Source organism: Emys orbicularis, chromosome 2, assembly GCF_028017835.1.
Source record: "Emys orbicularis isolate rEmyOrb1 chromosome 2, rEmyOrb1.hap1, whole genome shotgun sequence".
Classification (NCBI taxonomy): Eukaryota; Metazoa; Chordata; order Testudines; family Emydidae; genus Emys; species Emys orbicularis.
Window position 1 is genome coordinate 130,756,010 of NC_088684.1, and position 18,020 is coordinate 130,774,029.

The following is an 18,020-nucleotide window of genomic DNA, read 5'->3' on the forward strand; positions in this document are numbered from 1 at the left end:
CGCGGACGGACGGGCGTTAGCTCTCAAGCTAGCCCACTAAAAACAGCAGCGTAGCCAGGGAAGCAGCGACGGCTGCCAACCCTCCAGGATTGTTCTGGAGTCTCCAGGAATTAAAAATATAATCTTTAATTAAAGATTATATGTCATGTGATGAAACCTCCAGGAATTCATCCAGCCAGAACTGGCGACCCGAGTCGCAGCAAGTGGCAACATGGGCTAGTGCCAAGGACAAACCCAGCAGAACCCGGTGGGTACATTCTCAGCACAGCTAGTAGCCCGGGCCACCACTGCCCACGCTATCCTAGCTTCACTGCGCTAGCTCGATGAGAGGGCGGGAGCTGGTACCACTCCCCTAGCGCCAAACACAGACAGACCCACGTTTATCCAGGAGAGTCCCACTCAGTTGGGCACGGCTTTGAATCAGCAGCTCATTCAAGTCCCCATGGAAACGTCACAGGAGAGATGGGTAGGAAAAAAGGCACCCTCTACTGAAGCTCTTTGGGACCAGGACTGTCTCTCACTAGCTGTGGGCATCCAGCACAATGGGGCCTGACCTCATCTGGGGCCCTCTAGGCACTCCTGTACTGCACATTAAAGAACCACAACACAACTCCCGAGTCTCAGCGAGAGCCGTGTTGCGCAGTGGGCGATGTTTACATGACACCTTGTTGCTGATTATTATTTACTTAAACTGATTACAAAGTTGATAAAACACATCGTTATGCATGTGAACCAGGTTCAATCGGACGCTGAACAAGACTGGCACTCTGAGCAATGAAACAGATTTAAAAAGCTGTCTTCCAGCCGGGAAGCTTCATCTGCAAATAGCTCATGGCTGGGGCATAAGGCCCGATCTGGACTGCGTACTGGTTGCCCTTACTAAAAGCTTCCGGGTTCTGTGGCTTTGCATTCTTCCTCATTATTGAAATATCCTCCTTTCTGCCTAGCAACCCTGCTGGCCTATGTGATGTCATTGTACAAAGGAAATGCAGACCTCTTTGCTACACTGAGAGACCTGTCACAGTAGAGCTGGCAGGAATCAGAGGATCCATTTGGCGGGCAATTCCACAACTTCAAATTTTCGAAACAAAACAAACAAACAAAAAATCCAACATTTCCCAGGAAACAAATTTCTGAAAAAAATAATTCATTTCAGGTCATTTTGTTCCGATTTCCAACTTTTTAAAACGTCGACTTTTTAAAAATACTATTAAAAAAAAAAACCAATGAGTTTAATTTTGAAAAGTTTCAAAATTAAAAAACAAAACAAAAACCTGAAATGTTCTATTCCCCAAAATGCCAAGAAGGGAGATTCTGACATTATTGCAATGTTTAGTTCTGGGTTTTTTCTAAACAAAATTTCATCAAAATCTATAGGTTTTTCAGAATGTTTTGATTTCAACAAAAAGGACATTTTTGGTTGACAAACATTTTGAAGAACAATATCCTCACCAGTTCTACCCAGCAGTAGTATAGAGCAGATAACTCTGGACTCCTACAAATTGCTGTACTGGGCAGGCCATTAGCTTATTTCTAGGTCTATTTCACCTCCTCCCACAGCAGAACAGTTCTGAGACACCACCCTCGTATTACCTTGGATATATAGGTCAGCTGCAAAGATCCGACAGCTCCTGACCCGAGAGCCAGATTCTGCAAAACAGTCAAGAATGTTAAGAGTTAAACGATAAACAGTCACAAACCAGGTGAGCTAGACTATCACTTAACACTTTGTTTACGGAGGGGCACCTTAATAGTTCTGTCCTCACCAATGGTCTCTATACGTCAGCATTTTACCATGCTGTGAGACCCATCACTATGCCTCAGCAAGGCAGTAAAGGGTGCACTAGTTGGTGTGTAGTTTATTGCATGGGGAAAGTTGTTCTGTTCTTTAACATTAGTCAAGAGGCCAGAGATCATGGCACTGGGCATAGATTATAAATGAAAATAAAATAAAATTTGCTCTGAGCTGCGTTTACAAAAGCCACGCAATGAATGCTAGTCCAGACGGTGACTTATGCTAGTGCACACAGAAGAGATTCCTACAGCTCACCTTTTATTCTTACTATTTTAAACACTGTAGTAAATGCCACGACCACTCCCGGAGCTGCCAGCCACAACAGATACAAAACTCCAGACACCTGGCTACTGGGTGAGCATATTCTGCATGACCCCATTTCTAGGATGACAGATATTTTAATCATTTTTGTTACTGTCTTTACACTGAGATATGAACTGGAATGGGGACCTAATAATGTCTCACACTGACATAGTGCTTTATCATCTCTTCAGGGCTTAAATTGTATAAAATATCATTGGTGTGGTGTAAGAGAACATAGTATACACAGAGAAACTGATTTGTTGCAGTTTCCTCTTGCAAAGACTCAGCCATAGGAAAGTCTAACGACATACATGGCAGAAAGCATCCTGCATCATTTCATTTCTGAAGCCCCAGTTCAGCAAAGCAGATGCTTAACTTTACGTATGTGCTTAAGCCCACTCCTATTCAGCAAAACACTTAAGCAGGGGCTTAACTTTGAGCACACACGTCTCATTGAAGTTAGAGGGACTCGAGGCGTGTGCTTAAGTGCTCTGCTGGATTGGGGCCTGAAAGTAGATGCAGCTCATACAAAACATTATGCAGATTATACTATTTAGCAAAATGAGAAAGAGGAAGATAACAACTGCTCCCCACACCCCACCCCCATTCGATACAGCAGACATTGCTGGCTGATACTGACTCATCAGAATAGCTCTGCATTCTAACCACAGCTATGAACTGCCCTAGGAGTAACATCTGGGAGAGTGACCAATCACTGCACCGCTATGGGTCAGAGCCAACCTTGAAAAGAAACTGCTACCCCACATTCCACCCCCAGCTTTGGACCTGCGGCTGGTTCACCACCATGGAGCCGAACGGGTCACTGGCTGAGACCAGAAGACATTCTCGTTTTATTTGTCTTGGATTCAAAGTCTAAAAGGGTGTGGAGGGGGAATTCAGGAACATTTCTGACACACGCTCATACGTACTGATAACAGATACCATCCAGCACATTCCAGCTTCCCTCAGCAAGAAAGCATGGCCTAGACAGTGACCCATCCCACTTGGAAATGAAGGGCTGCTTCCAGCTGCACTCAGGCTGAATGCTGCTTCAATGAAGTGACCCAGCACCAGCTTCCCAACAGAGGCCTGATCCAACACTCTGAAGCCAATGGGAGTCTTTTCACAGATTTCAACGGGCTTTGGATCAGGCCCCAGAAGTGGGAAATTCAACCTCAGAGCAGGAAAAGGATATGAGTGAGCACCAGACTTAAAAAAAAAAAAGAAAAAAAGAGAGAGACCACCCTCTGTATTTCTTACTGAGCACGGTACAATATATTCACCTCATGTTGTGGCAAGATAGAATATGAAAAAGCACAATAGAATCTGCTATCCCTACCACCAGATCCTTCCTTAGACACTCTCTCCATCCGATAAAGGCATCTCTTCTATGCAACTTAAAGCATCAAGGAAAATTAGTGGTGCGAGATAACGTTACGGGACACAGCTTCCCCAGAAACAGGCATCACACAATCTGACACAAATGGACATCCAAATGGCGACTTTCCATTATGATACCCGCGAGATTAATGATGGGATGTTTTGTGCCAAAACAACCCAATGATTGAACTGCAGAGAGGATTTCACCTCGCCAAGATCCCGATATTTGCAGTGTTGTTGTAGCCACGCTGGTCCCAGGATCCTAGAGACACAAGGTGGGTGAGGCAGTGTCTTTTACTGGACTCACTTCTCTTGGTAAAAGAGACAAGAGTTACACAGAGCTGAAGAACTGTATAGCTTGAAAGCTTGTCTCTCTCACCAACAGAAGTTGTTCCAATAAAAGATATTACTTCACCCACCTTGTCTCTCTAGGATCCTGGTAGACTGTTACATGGCAGTTTTAACATCAGAACGGGAAATAAATCATTCCAGATTGCTAAGAAGGACAGGGTTCCAGGCACAAGGAAACAACTTTTTCCAGCACTGAAGTTGCTGTTTCTGCTCGTCTTAACTAGTGAGCGAAGCTGGTGTAATAAAAATAGGGGGAGAGAAAAATGTGAAGCCAATTAAAAAATGTGATCTCCGTTTCTGGGATTTCAATAGCATATCTGTCTAAATAAAGCCTGTTTACTCCAAGCATTAGAGTCCGAACACAAGCAGCACTGCTAAGGTGTCCAAGGTAACTGGAAAAAAAGATACGCGTGATCAAAAGCCAGCTCTAGCTGTGAAACCCCAGCACTGAACTCTTGTAACAAATGCATCTTAAGAGTGGGAGGGGCAGATGCAGCACAAATCAGGAAGCAGAAGCGCTTTTAGCTATGAAGTATGAAAGCCATGCAGATCTGCAATGCTCCACAGAGTGCATTCTGGGACCTCACCTGGGGGTTGTCCATATACCACAGAAGACAATTGGCCTGGGTGTCCAAGATGAAATATCTTCGCAGAAACTTGCCGCAGGTCTCATTTTCTTCGATGTCTAGAAACCCACAGATACGATTCTGTCGATCCACATAAGGCATCCCGGGCTTCTTGTAGCATCACCCTAGAAAACACAAATGCCTGCGGTGAAGCCAGGGCACTCCCAGCCCTACCCTAAGCCATGGCAATGAAGTGTTCTTTCCCTGTTCTAGGCTGACTTCATATTCACACACACCTCACTGTCCCTTTCCCCGTCTAGAGCTGGGGTGACAGCTCAGTCACCAGGTTTGGGCATGCAGGCTAAAGCAGCCGAGTGTGAGGAAGAAGATGGTTGGATTGGGTCACATTTGACACACAGACATTCTGTTCCACTTTCACATTTAACTGGCCATTAGCAGGTTGGTCCTGCTGCACATAAATGGAAACATTTGTGCAAATTCCACCTCCTTGAGGTTGCGCATCATTTCACAGCCCAAACGTCATGAAATTGAACAACAGATACCGGGTATTTAGCTTGGTCTAGAGCAGGGGCGGCTCCAGGCACCAGCGCAGCAAGCGTGTGCCTTGGGCGGCAAGCCGCAGCAGGCGGCGTGCCGGTCGCCGTGAGGGCGGCAGTCAGGCAACCTTCGGCGGCAACGTGGGACCAGCAGATCACTCGCAGAAACGCTGCCGAATCCGCATGACCAGTACCGCCGAAGGCCGCCTGATTGCCGTGCTTGGGGTGGCAAAAAACATAGAGCCGCCCCTGGTCTAGAGACTGAGCTTCTCACTGCAGGATGGTTGAAGTAGGGAGTAGAAGATTTAGGCCTCAATCCTGGCAGGCTCCCACACCCGCGCAGAACGCGGTTGGATTCAATGGAGCTCCCAGCAGGGTTTCAGCGGCATGGTCAGCTGCAGGATTGAGGCCTTGGATTGTATTCAAACTGTTATCCAAACATCCTGGTGCTTCTGCTAGGGACAGGACAGAGCCAAACCCCACCCCACCTTTGCATGTTTCTGCTACTAGCAGACAGACCACCAGACTGAGGAATTCAAGGTCACGGCGAGACAAAGACACCCAGCACTACGATTCTGGACACATTCAGAAGCTGGGTAAATAAAACAGACGAGAGTGACCAAAATAGCTCAGCTAGGGAACTGCAGGAGTTAGGAGAGCAGGGAGCTTCCAGGAACTACAGATGGACTCAATCACTACAAGCTACTCAATAGCTCGCTAGCCCAACAGCACTATCACAAGAAGACTCAAAACACTTCACTGTTCCCCGCCTTGTCACAGCACAAGGGCCACCTGGATGGTCACAGAGCAGCAGCAGGCCCAAGGGAAACAACGGCCCCAGGACGGAGCAAGACATCATCCCTCACAACAGAGCAGCAGTTGGTGATGCAGGGAGGCCTAGGACCCGACCCCCATTCCACTCCAGAGGCATCTAGGAGACAGCAAACTCAAAAGCCAGCAGCCCTTGGCCAAAACAAACCAAAAAAAATAATTACAAACAGGTGAACAGCCATGAGTGCTTTATGGCAGGAAAAGCCCAAGTCACTCAGCCCCTGAGAACTGCAAAGCCTGGAATCAAAGTGAGAGAGAGCTCGCACGCACGCACGCACACCCACCAAGGAATGGAAAACAAACTGCAACTCCTGCAGAAAGTATGTATAGTGGGGATGCAGAGTCCGCAATGATCAGTCCTCTCTGGGTAAAAACATGTCACTAAATGTACACAAGCTGCAAACACCTTCCAACACTACCCTTGTTACTCAGGGCCCAGCATCTGCCACCTAGCCTCAGGGATTCACGTGTCCTACAGGAACACTGTTCTGCAAAGGGACAGAGCCTGGCTGAACAAGGAGACCTCAACAGCTGCAGTTTGAGCAGGAACAAACTGTCCCTTTGGAGAAGTTGAGAGTTTTTCGATCAGAACAATAAGAATCTGGGAAGATTCGGCCCTACGGAGAAAGAACTTCCCTCCCTGCTGGCCAAGAGCTCAGATACCACAGAGACAGACACCTGAGAAAGTCAGCGAGAGAAGAACAAGACACCAGGTTTGACAGCGTGATAGTTAGAACCTGGCGACTGGTCTCTACTAGCACCCCCAACTGGTGTTAGTGCAAGGGAGGAAGATTTGGGACCTGGCTCTTGGTCACCTTGCAACATCGTCATTTACAATAAGGGCGAAGTGGGTGCAAAACCCCACCATTCTAGAGTGGCAGCGCTTCCCACTCAATTTGCAGGATGTTAACGATTGGGGCAATGGAAAATCAGGCCCTTTAAGGTGGAGCTCACTACAGACGTGGACTATGGGACTGATTCTCCACTGTCTTGCACACTGTTGTCATTTACACGTATGCACAGTCAGCACAAAACACTAACACTCTGACCCACTTTGCACTGGTCCATGTCCCAACACAAAGTGCAGAGCAGTGGAGAATCAGGTGCTGTACGTAGGTAGCTGGAAAGGCACCATATCTCAGAAATGCCTTGGGCAAGAAGCCTCTTAATTATTGTGACTCTTGGTGGATAGAATGGGAGGTGACCTATATCATGTAGAAGGACTAGTTACAAATATACCACAGGTGGAGTTTGGCTGTGAGCTAGCAGGAGTGTGAAAGGCAGCCCATGTAAGCGCCTCCAAAACAGGCAGCACAAATAAAGATCTTCTGCAGATAAGGAGAAAATATGATTTTTTTACCTTAAAAATTGTGATGGGTGGTCTCCTAGGGCCCCCTGTAGAAACGTATTGTCCAGTAGTTAAACAGGCAGATGGGACAGAGAATAAAATGTCTGCTGTCATCTGCTCATATTTTCAGCATCAGCGTTTGGAGCCATGTATCACATTCGGAAGCAGGGTGGGAAGTGACCAGGGAGGCTTGACTGGCCTGGAAGCAGCACCCAGCAGAGCCAGGGGGCTGTTTTGACAAAGGTCACCTCCTAGTAAACTCCTATTGACTTAGGGGAATTTTGAGCCGTCTTACTCTGAGGAGACCAAAGGCTGGAGGGCAGAGTGTGGGTACTCTGTCTTGCCATCATGGGTGAGAGAGAGAGAGAAGGCAACACACAGAAAATTATGAAGACCTTTGGATGTCATTAGAATCAGATTAGCCATTTGGCCCAGACAGAATAAAGGATACTGTGAAATAGATTTGGAATCAATGTTAATTATTAATATATTAAGCCATTGCCTCTAGACACATGACAATGCATATCATACCAGAGCACTGTCAAATACAAACACTGGACCCAGGCCAAAGCAGTAGGACAGCACTGGCTTTCCCAGGCTCTGCTGACACGGGGAAGCTGTTCCAGTTTAAGGGCAGGTCTTCACTACGGGGGGGGTCGATTTAAGATACGCAAATTCAGCTACGCGAATAGCGTAGCTGAATTCGGCGTATCGGAGCCGACTTACCCCGCTGTGAGGACGGCGCAAAATCGACCTCCGCGGCTCCCCGTCGACGGCGCTTACTCCTACCTCCGCTGGTGGAGTAAGCGCGTCGATTCGGGGATCGATTGTCGCGTCCGGACGAGACGCGATAATTCGATCCCCAAGAGATCGATTTCTACCCGCCGATTCAGGCGGGTAGTGTAGACCTAGCCATAGTAAAGGTATGATTTTAAACCGATATAGTTAAAGCAGCACAAATCCCCGTGTGGGCACTTATTTTGTTTCAGAGCACACTGATTTGGTTCAGCTTAAACCAATTCCTGACTGACTTTAGATCAACAGAAATAAGAGTGTCCATACAGGAGTTTGAACCAATTTAAAACCACACCTTCAGTTCAACCGGTGTGACTGTGTGTGTAGACTGGGCTTCAGAAATGCTGCTGCTAATAAAAAGACAGGTGATGGTGTTTCAGAAGCGGAGGAAAAAGAACAGAGACACAATTGGGTGAGGAAGCTGGGGAGATATCTGGCCCATCTATTCCACCAGGAACAAGCTCAGTGCCCAGTTCTGCCAGCTTTACTCATGCTGACTCCACAAGCCACCCCACTGAAATGAATGTGACCACTCATGAAGTAAGGTGCTGAGCAAGGGGGCAGGTTAGGCCCAAAATGAAAGAGCTGATTAGCCAGGTGCTATCAAGTTGCAGAGCGTGTATATTAGCAATACGCTGCTTCTCAGGTGTGTACAACGTTGTTCAGTAAGGCCATTCCCTGACGCGTACAGACAAGTGACATTCCCATAGGTCATGGGGCCCTTAGAACGGTACAGTTACAACTCAGCAGCACCTGTGAGCAGTAGCCAGATTCTACTTGGAAGTGACCATTATAAAGATGCAAATTATTTTATGAATCTCAGTCTTTAGTCAAGGCCCTTAAACCACAGAGTTTATATAAAGTGTAAAGAAACCGACTTTGCTAACAGAGATAAAGGGCAGCCATATCACAGTACTAACAGGCGATAACAGATTAACTAAACTCTAGCAGCAGGCACTTCTGGGCTGCAGAACGCCTTTCGCTGCGGTGGTATGTGAAAGGCTGGTCAGAAATGCTGCAGCTTCTTATGGTTTTGCTCTGCCTCAATTAACACGAGGTTGATCAAGAATACTCAGATGCTCAGCTCCTTCTGCACAGGAAAAGGTGACAGTGACCAACCTTAGATTGCACTTTGAGATATAAAAATCAGTGGGCAGAGGAGATAATGATCACGCTGAGCTTTAAGTTCTAGAATGTACTCTTTTTTAGCATGCTATAGGGAGGCAATCATCATGCACACCCCTCACTCTGGTTACAGTGATCTATTTTCCAGTATGCTGCAGGACAGAGGTTGCAATGATCCATCTGTCTCCTTAGAACCATCAACAGTTTCTCTTTCCCATAAACTCAAAATAAGAATAGCATCTGGAGTTCCACTAGGTGGGGTTTTTCCCATCTTCCAGCTCCAGAAATCCAGCCGGAGTCAGGAAGAGTTTTCCCAACAGAGTTTAGTCTTGTTACAATACTCAGCACTTATGTAGCACCTGACACCGTCAAAGCACTGTACAAATTAGTCAACTGGCTGTACAGTTAGATGCATTCTGGGTAGTTTACACCTTCATATTTCTCATCCGACATTGTTCATTGCTGGAGAGAGAACACTAGACTGAACATACCATTGACCTGTTCTACTGTAGCATTTCCTACCACATGCATATTTGCATAGAAATACTGTTACCCACCATGAGCTCACAGCCCAGAAACAGGTTCAAGACATGCTAATGAGGGAAGAATCACAGGATGAGGATAGCAGAGTCAATGATGATTTGACGGCTTCTTAATTCATGGCTAGAATGTTTGCCTGAAACTCAGTAATCAATTATTTCTGTTCATCAATTATTAGAACAAATAGCTGACAATCACTGGAGCAACCACACAAGCTGGAACAGATGATACATATTTATATTTTCTGTATCCTACAATAGTGGAAGACAGTACCATTTAAGACACAAAGAAATGACTGCAAAAAGGGGAAAAAACTCAGTTGTGCTTACGCTTTACAACTAGTTAACATAATTTAGAACTGCTAATGACTCCCTGAAGGCCTAGCAATCAGAAGAGCATGTCCTGTTATAACTTTAGATTACATGCATTATAAATTATGAACAGGATAATGATACTGAACACTTGAAGTCACAGTTTATGGGAGAAGTTTGCATCTGATTTCTGGAAGCCAGTCTGAAATCCAACACTGATTTAAAGCATTTCCCAAGCCTTGCAGTGGAATTAGGCCCTTAGGATCTCATTACTGGTTCCAATTTATGTCAACACACTGCAGAATGAAGTTCTCTTGCTTTCTGGGATTCTTTCCTTCTATTGCCTTTTCAACACAGTTAGATGAGCAAAATATTCATAAATTAACCCTCTTAAAAACAAAAACAAAAAACACACCAAAAAATAACTGAACCAGGCAAGGGTTGTGTTGATGTGATCACACCAGCAAAGAAGTTACTCGAAAAGATTTCCAGCACAAGACAACCAACCTTGTGGAAGGGTATCGCACTGCTCCCTGAATAAAACAGCTTCACCAGGAGTTATACAATGGAAAGGGAATCATTCAAACCACATTCAAACCCAATTATAGTTACTGTCAACTCAATGACTCATACACTTTAAGGTCAGAAGGGACCATTATGATCATCTAGTCTGACCTCCTGCACAATGCAGGCCACAGAATCTCACCCACCCAATCCTGTATCAAACCTATGTCTGAGCCATTGAAGTCCTCAAATCATGGTTTAAAGACTTCAAGGTGCAGAGAATCCTCCAGCAAGTGACCCGTGCCCCACGCTGCAGAGGAAGGCAAAAAATCCCCAAGGCCTCTGCCAATCTGCCCTAGAGGAAAATTCCTTCCCGACCCCAAATATGGGGATCAGCTAAACCCTGAGCATGTGGGCAAGACTCACCAGCCAGACACCCAGGAAAGAATTCTCTGTAGTAACTCAAATCCCACCCCATCTAACATAGCTCAGTGGTTTGAGCATTGGCCTGCTAAACCCAGGGTTGTGAGTTCAATCCTTGAGAGGGTCACTTAGGGATCTGGGGCAAAAATCAGTACTTGGTCCTGCTAATGAAGGCAGGGGGCTGGACTCGATAACCTTTCAAGGTCCCTTCCAGTTCTATGAGATAGGTATATCTCCATAATTTAAACATCCCATCACAGGCCATTAGGCATATTTACCGCTAATAGTCAAAGATTAATTAATTGCCAAAAGTAGGCTATCCCATCATACCATCCCCCCCATAAACTTATCAAGCTTAGTCTTGAAGCCAGATTTGTCTTTTGCCCCCACTGCTCCCCTTGAAAGGCTGTTCCAGAACTTCACCTCACTCCTCGGATGGTTAGAAACCTTTGTCTAATTTCAAGTCTAAATTTCCCGATGGCCAGTTTATATCCATTTGTTCTTGTGTCCACACTGGTACTGAGCTTAAAGAATTCCTCTCCCTCCCTGGTATTTATCCCTCTGATATATTTATAGAGAGCAATCATATCTCCCCTCAGCCTTCTTTTGGTTAGGCTAAACAAGTCAAGCTCTTTGAGTCTACTTTCATAAGACAGGTTTTCCATTCCTCAGATCATCCTAGTAGCCCTTCTCTGTACCTGTTCCAGTTTGAATTCATCCTTCTTAAACATGGGAGACCAGAACTGCCCACAATATTCCAGATGAGGTCTCACCAGTGCCTTGTATAATGGTACTAACACCTCCTTATCTCTACTGGAAATACCTCGCCTGAGGCATCCCAAGACTGCATTAACTTTTTTCACGGCCATATCACATTGGCGGCTCATAATCATCCTGTGATCAACCAATACTGCGAGGTCCTTCTCCTCCTCTGTTACTTCCAACTGATGAGTCCCCAGCTTATAACAAAAATTCTTGTTATTAATCCCTAAATACATGTCCTTGCACTTTTCACTATTAAATTGATCCTATTATTATTACTCCAGTTTACAAGGTCATCCAGATCTTCCTGTATGATATCCCGGTCCTTCTCTGTATTGGCAATACCTCCCAGTTTTGTGTCATCTGCAAACTTTATTAGCACACTCTCACTTTTTGTGCCAAGGTCAGTAATAAAAAGATTAAATAAGATTGGTCCCAAACCGATCCCTGAGGAACTCCACTAGTAACCTCCCTCCAGCCTGACAGTTCACCTTTCAGTATGACCCGTTATAGTCTCCCCTTTAACCAGTTCCTTATCCACCTTTCAATTTTCATATTGCTCCCCATCTTTTCCCATTTAACTAATAATTCCCTATGTGGAACCGTATCAAATGCCTTACTGAAATCGAGGTAAATTAGATCCCCTGCGTTTCCTTTGCCTAAAAAAAACTATTACATTCTCAAAGAAGGAGATCAGGTTGGTTTGGCACGATCTACCTTTTGTAAAACCATGTTGTATTTGTCCCAATTACCATTGACCTCAATGTCCTTAACTACTTTCTCCTTCAAAATTTTTTCCAAGACCTTGCATACTACAGATGTCAAGCTAACAGGCCTGTAGTTACCCGGATCACTTTTTTTTCCCTTTCTGACCTGTGATGCTGCAAGGGGGCAGAGTTCCCAGGAACTGAATTCCAAAATCTCAGTTATCAAAGAGAGGGCTGCTGCTCCCTAGTTTTGTCCTGAGATGCAAAGTTACAGGGTTCCTTCACTTTTTCATCCTGCTTCAGCAGCACTGAACAGCAGCATTATCAATGCAACTCTTAGAGCAAAAAGCATATTAAGAAAAAATAAATCTTCAAACTCAATTTTCCTAAAATGATAGTGCAAAGTAGCCATTAGATAAATTAGGATGTGTCTACATGTACATTAGAGAGACAAGGTGGGGGAGGTAATATCTTTTATTGCACCAACTTTTGTTAGTGAAAGGCAAGCTTTTGAGTTTACACAGAGCTCTTATTCAGAATCTCAAGAGCTTGTCTCTCTCTCCAACAGAAGTTGGTCCAATAAAATATATTACCCCCCCACACACACACCTTCTCTCTCTAATATCCTGGGACCAGCATGGCTACAACAACACTGCATACATGTGGATATACAGGAAAAATAATCCAAATTAATTAAAGGTGTGAATTTGAAGTAAATTAGTTAAACCACATTAAATCCCTGTGGGAATACCATGATTCAGAATTAAGGTGGCCTTCACTGCCTAAGTGAATTAAACTAAACCAAATGAAAGCAACTTTCATTCTGAACAGCACCATCCACACAGGGATTTAATTCAGTATAACTAATCCACTTCAAATTCACACCGTTAGTTAATTTGGATTAATTTTCTGGATGTCCCCATGTAGACAAGCCCTTAGATGGTCCAGTATGACACAGCTAGGTCAGTCTAGGGCACAGTGCAGGAGATAACACTGCAAGGGACCACAGAGTTTAGTATTTTGTAAGTGGAAGAGTCATATGCGGTGCAATTGGTTACAATAAATGGGTATTCTGCTGGCACCAGACAGTGTGAGAGCCTCCGCACTTGGTATCCTTGAAAATAATGGGAACCAAGATACATTTAAATTAGATCCATTCCAAGGAAACAGCATCACTGTCAACATAGATCTACCTTTCTAATTATTTGTACTGGGCTTAGAATCATAGAATAGTAGGGTTGGAGGAGACCTCAGGAGATCATCCAATCCCCTGCTCAAAGCAAGACCAACACCAACTAAATCATCCCAGCCAAGGCTTTGTCAAGCCGGGCCTTAAAAACCTCTAAGGATGGAGATTCCACCTTAGAGATGGCTTGTCACCTTGGTACCTGGATCTACGGCATAGCCAATACTTTTCTTAATACAACTGAGACACAGTCTCCCTCTCTGAGGAGTTTAAATTTGAGATGACACGGGGCTACTTTAGCTCCACTGCTGTCTTGGGCCACCAAATTATATCCACTCTTCCACAAAGCATCAACAGTTCCCAAGGCACCACCTAGTACACAGTTATTAAAACATCCTACGCTATGATGGATGATCGTTTAGCCCTTTTGTGACATTACCACATCTGCAAACTCCACTTCCTTTTACCTATGCTTACTAAAGAGAGCTCACAAAATTCTCCCCATTAACTCATAGAATGCTGGCAGTTTGCAGAGGAAGGGCAGGTGAATGGGAGAACAGATGTAAATATTGTGTGCATTAGGTTCAGCAATAAAACTCATGTTAATTCCAAACATTTGTCTTTATTAAACAATTAACCAGCTCAAAGGAAGGCCTGAAAGTAGTGAGGTTAAACTATGTCATTATAGCATCGTTCTGTTCATAAAAGAACTTGATCTAGTGAAACTAACCAGGAGACTGGGATTCTGGACCGGAGATCTAATCCTGCCTTTCCCACTGACTCACTGACCATATATTAGTCACTTAGGCCCAAAATTTTGGGTGCCAACAATCTGAGACATACAAAAGTCAGTGGACACCATTGAAAATGTGGGCTTTTACCTCTCTGCGTCAGTTTTCCAACCTGTAAATATTCTGCGCTGGGAAGGTTGGGGTGAAACACAACAAAGTGTTATTGATTATGAATCATGAAACTGCAGAGGCCTTTCGCTATGGATTCAGGCTACGGATCCAGGGGCTGCTAAGAAAAGGTTCTTGCACTATTCCAAGACTGACAAACCAACCCCATCCTGACTTTTCCCTTTTGGGATAGCACCCCATGCGAATACTGACGGCTTCCTACGTATACAAGATAGCAACATACTGAAAGGTGACTAAGACACATACTGTCTGTAACTCCCATCAGTGCTAATGGAAGTCAAGCACTTGAAATCCTTTCTATCCGCTGGACCCAAAGTCCTCTGAAGTCAAGGGAAGACTAATTGGTACCAATGAGCTGTCCTTCCGACCCAAGGCAAGAATACAGTGTGCAGAATAGGGATCAGAACAGATCACATGGTTGAATTAAAACCTTCACAATTATCTTACATGGTCTTCTCTGACCACGCATGAACATATGTCTTAAGACGCTAAACCCCTCTTGAATTCCAGTACATGCCCAGGCACGGTTCCCTATTGAAACTCAGGGCCGCATAGGGAGCCCTTTGCAAGCTCCCTGAAGGATGCCTGGGCATAAAAAGCCCTTTGTGGTCTTCAGCGACCCATGTGCACAGCGACAAACTCTTCTAAGAATCAGCTCAAACTGCGCAGAGTATCAAAGGGACGTTGTGGGGGCGCCATAGACATCCCCCCAGCGGGAGCTCTTGGCACGCAGAGTTATTCCAGCCTCTCTCCGACTTGAGCCGGGCGTTGCTCCATAAAAACACCTGGGGAGGGAACCGCTGCGGCTCCGCAATGCCCCGCTGCCCGGGCCGCGGACGGGCAGCTCCGGGCAGGCAGCGCCGCGCGCCCCAGGGATGTTCTGTCCCCAGGGGCAGGCGCTGAGTTCCGACCCCCCAACACCCAGACCCCAGGGCACCCCCCGTCTCCGCCCCCTTCCCGGGGTGCTCCCCAAACCCTCACCCCTGCCCAGGGCAGCTCCCCGCCGGCGCGTCGCCTCCACCCACCCTCCCCGGGGGATACTTCTGCGCCCCTCCCAGCCCCCCGGGGCGCTCCCTACTCACCCAGCGGCGTCTGCGGGCGGCCCCGGGGCATGGCCAGCCGGGCGCTGCTCCAGCGCCTTCTCGGTCACATCGGGAGCTGGGGGCGTGTGGCTCCGGCGCCTCGTTTTTTCCGGGTTAATTTACGTTTCGCGTTAGCAGCAAACCCAACCCCGGATGTGAGTGCAGGGGCAGGGAGCCGGCTGGGTGCGCTCAGGGTGCAGCGGGGACCGGCTGGGGAGGGTGCTACAGACCGGCCCCCGCTCTGGGGGGCAGACCCAGACGTCCTAGCCGAGCCCTCTGCCTGCAGCTCGCATCGCCAGCCCGCGGGGGCGAGAGGGGGTGAATTTTACAAATAAATTCTCACCCCTGAGGGGGAAAGTGTAGATTTGCACCAACGTTTTTTTTCCTGCTCGTCCCCCGCCTTCTCGTAGATGCAGGAGTCCACACACATACCAGGGATCTGCACCTATGGTTTTCATTCAGCAACAGTGACTTTTGGGGGTGTCGTGTCCCGGGCTTCAGTGTAAATGAATGTGGCTCCGCAAAGGAAGGTCGCTGCTGAAATAAAAATCTCAGGGCTGCTAAACCCCCTGAACCAGTTTTGTTTGGTGGTGGTTGTTTTTTGTTTTCCAAAACACTTTTCACCAATTCTAACAGCTTCACTACATATGTGCTGTGTGCTGCTCATGTCATGAAAGATGCTATTGTGATGCATAAACAGAAGGGGGCAGATTTAAAAGTTGCTATGGGAATCTCAACTCATCAGCTTCCTGACTCGTGCATGATTAAAATCTCTACTTTAATGATGCAGTTACATTTTGACACATAATTCAGGCCCCAGTCCTTAGAAAACAGTAAGGCACATGAGTAGTCCCATCCAGTGAATGCACATGAAGTTAATCAAGTGCTTACACCTTGCACAATCATGGTCTAAGGTTGCACCTGACTTCCCTTTAAAATCCACTGAGAGAGATATATATCAACCACAGAATTTGTAGGTTGCATCTGCAGATGAAAAATAATTCTATGAGGAATCAGTGAACCAGACAAGGGGTTCTTGAATCAGGACCCTCCAAAAATTATATAGTACTGTGGTATTGGCTGTCTGCTTGGAAGGAAAAACAAAAACAAAAAGCTGTCTAACATATTACATCAGCAAACTGCCTGTGATGTGATGGCCATTATTTCCCTAGTGTGGAGTTGAGGACCATAAAGTTTTACTTGGTGACAAAATGCAACTAAAAGCCAAAAATGACTGGGATTGTATAAGAGATTGCTCCACTGTTGTAGCTCATGAAAATGGAGCTGGGAAGAGTGAACAATGTCAATATAGCTGGTTGGGTAGCAGTGAAATGCCTAACCCATGATTCACATGGTCAAACGTCACTTTTAATACAACCCTCTACTGTCACTCGTGTAGTTAATAAAAATGTTGCAAAAATGCAGTTTAGAGTGGACATACCTGTGAAAGCAGTTTGATTCACTATGTTCCTTTAGCGATAAAGTAATGGGCCCATTCCTATCTTCATGAATCTCACTGAACAAAGCATCCCCCCTCGCCCCCCCGAAAGCTTCCCTGTGGTTTGTAAAGCAGAAGGCAATACATCGTGTATAAGGCTAGAGCAGTTATTGAGCGAAAGCCTAATTCGCCCTAGATACCTTCTCCGCTATGGCAAATAACCTTTCTTTACACAATGGAATAGATCTGTTACTCATGCAGAGGGCTCCTGGTTCTGTAACTGCCAGAGTGAACTTGCACAGAAACTGTGAGATAAAAGTGTTTTCTTTCTCAGTGGAGCAGTTTTGCAGAGACCCAAGTCAGAAATTCTGATGAGATTTTTGAGTATTTTTCCAAGCAATGTAAGTAACAATCTCCAACTCCCCACATCTTACTTTTTTTAAAGAATGGACAGTAGTTTTGAAAAACAATTATGCACTATCTGGAACACATTAGATGCAATTTTATTATTACTTAAAATACTTGCTTCCCCCCTAAGCATTTCCTGTGGTTTGTGTCATTTTTAGAACAATTTTTTCCCTTCCATGCTAAAGACATCACCCAACTGCTGTTACTGCAACTGTGTGTGTTCATTGTTGTCTGACCATATTCGGGGCCTGCACTTCCTCTGAGAGGCAGCTAAAAACCACATTGGCTGCAATGAAGAGTAGGCACTGACCCATTGCAGAATACTGTAGAGCCAGGCACAGCAGCACCGGCCCTGTTCAGCAGAGCGTTTAAGCATGTGCATAAGTCCATCCCTACTCAGCACCAAGCATGTGCTTAAAGTTAAGCACATGCTTGTGTTGAATAGGGATGAACTGGGTATCAAATTCCTGCAGAAACATATGCCCTAGTCAAGCTCTTGTAAAAGAAAACTCTTTTTGCAGAGACCCAAGATAACCCCCCTTTAGCTCTGGCTGGGTGAAATAGACCGCCAGGCAGACAAGCAGCACATGTCTAAGTGCTACTTAAGACTTCCACCTCCGCACAAGGTTGCACCCAGGGAGCCCAGCCGTGGGTGAAGGAGCTATTGTTTTCATAGCCTCCTTTCAAA

General features: G+C 45.7%; 1 protein-coding gene across 1 annotated transcript in view; it reads right to left on the minus strand.

The window, feature by feature from the left end:
* Nucleotides 1–15,505, minus strand: part of PLEKHA2 (pleckstrin homology domain containing A2) — a 50,526-nt gene extending 35,021 nt beyond the window's left edge. Inside the window, exons 1-3 of the mRNA XM_065399493.1 lie at nucleotides 15,487–15,505; nucleotides 4,417–4,580; nucleotides 1,594–1,650 (exon numbers count right to left, since the gene is read on the minus strand). Coding sequence (XP_065255565.1) covers nucleotides 1,594–1,650; nucleotides 4,417–4,557 — 198 coding nt within the window. The 5' untranslated portion in view covers nucleotides 4,558–4,580; nucleotides 15,487–15,505. The remainder of the gene's footprint in view (nucleotides 1–1,593; nucleotides 1,651–4,416; nucleotides 4,581–15,486) is intronic.
* Between the last annotated feature and the right edge of the window lie 2,515 nt (nucleotides 15,506–18,020).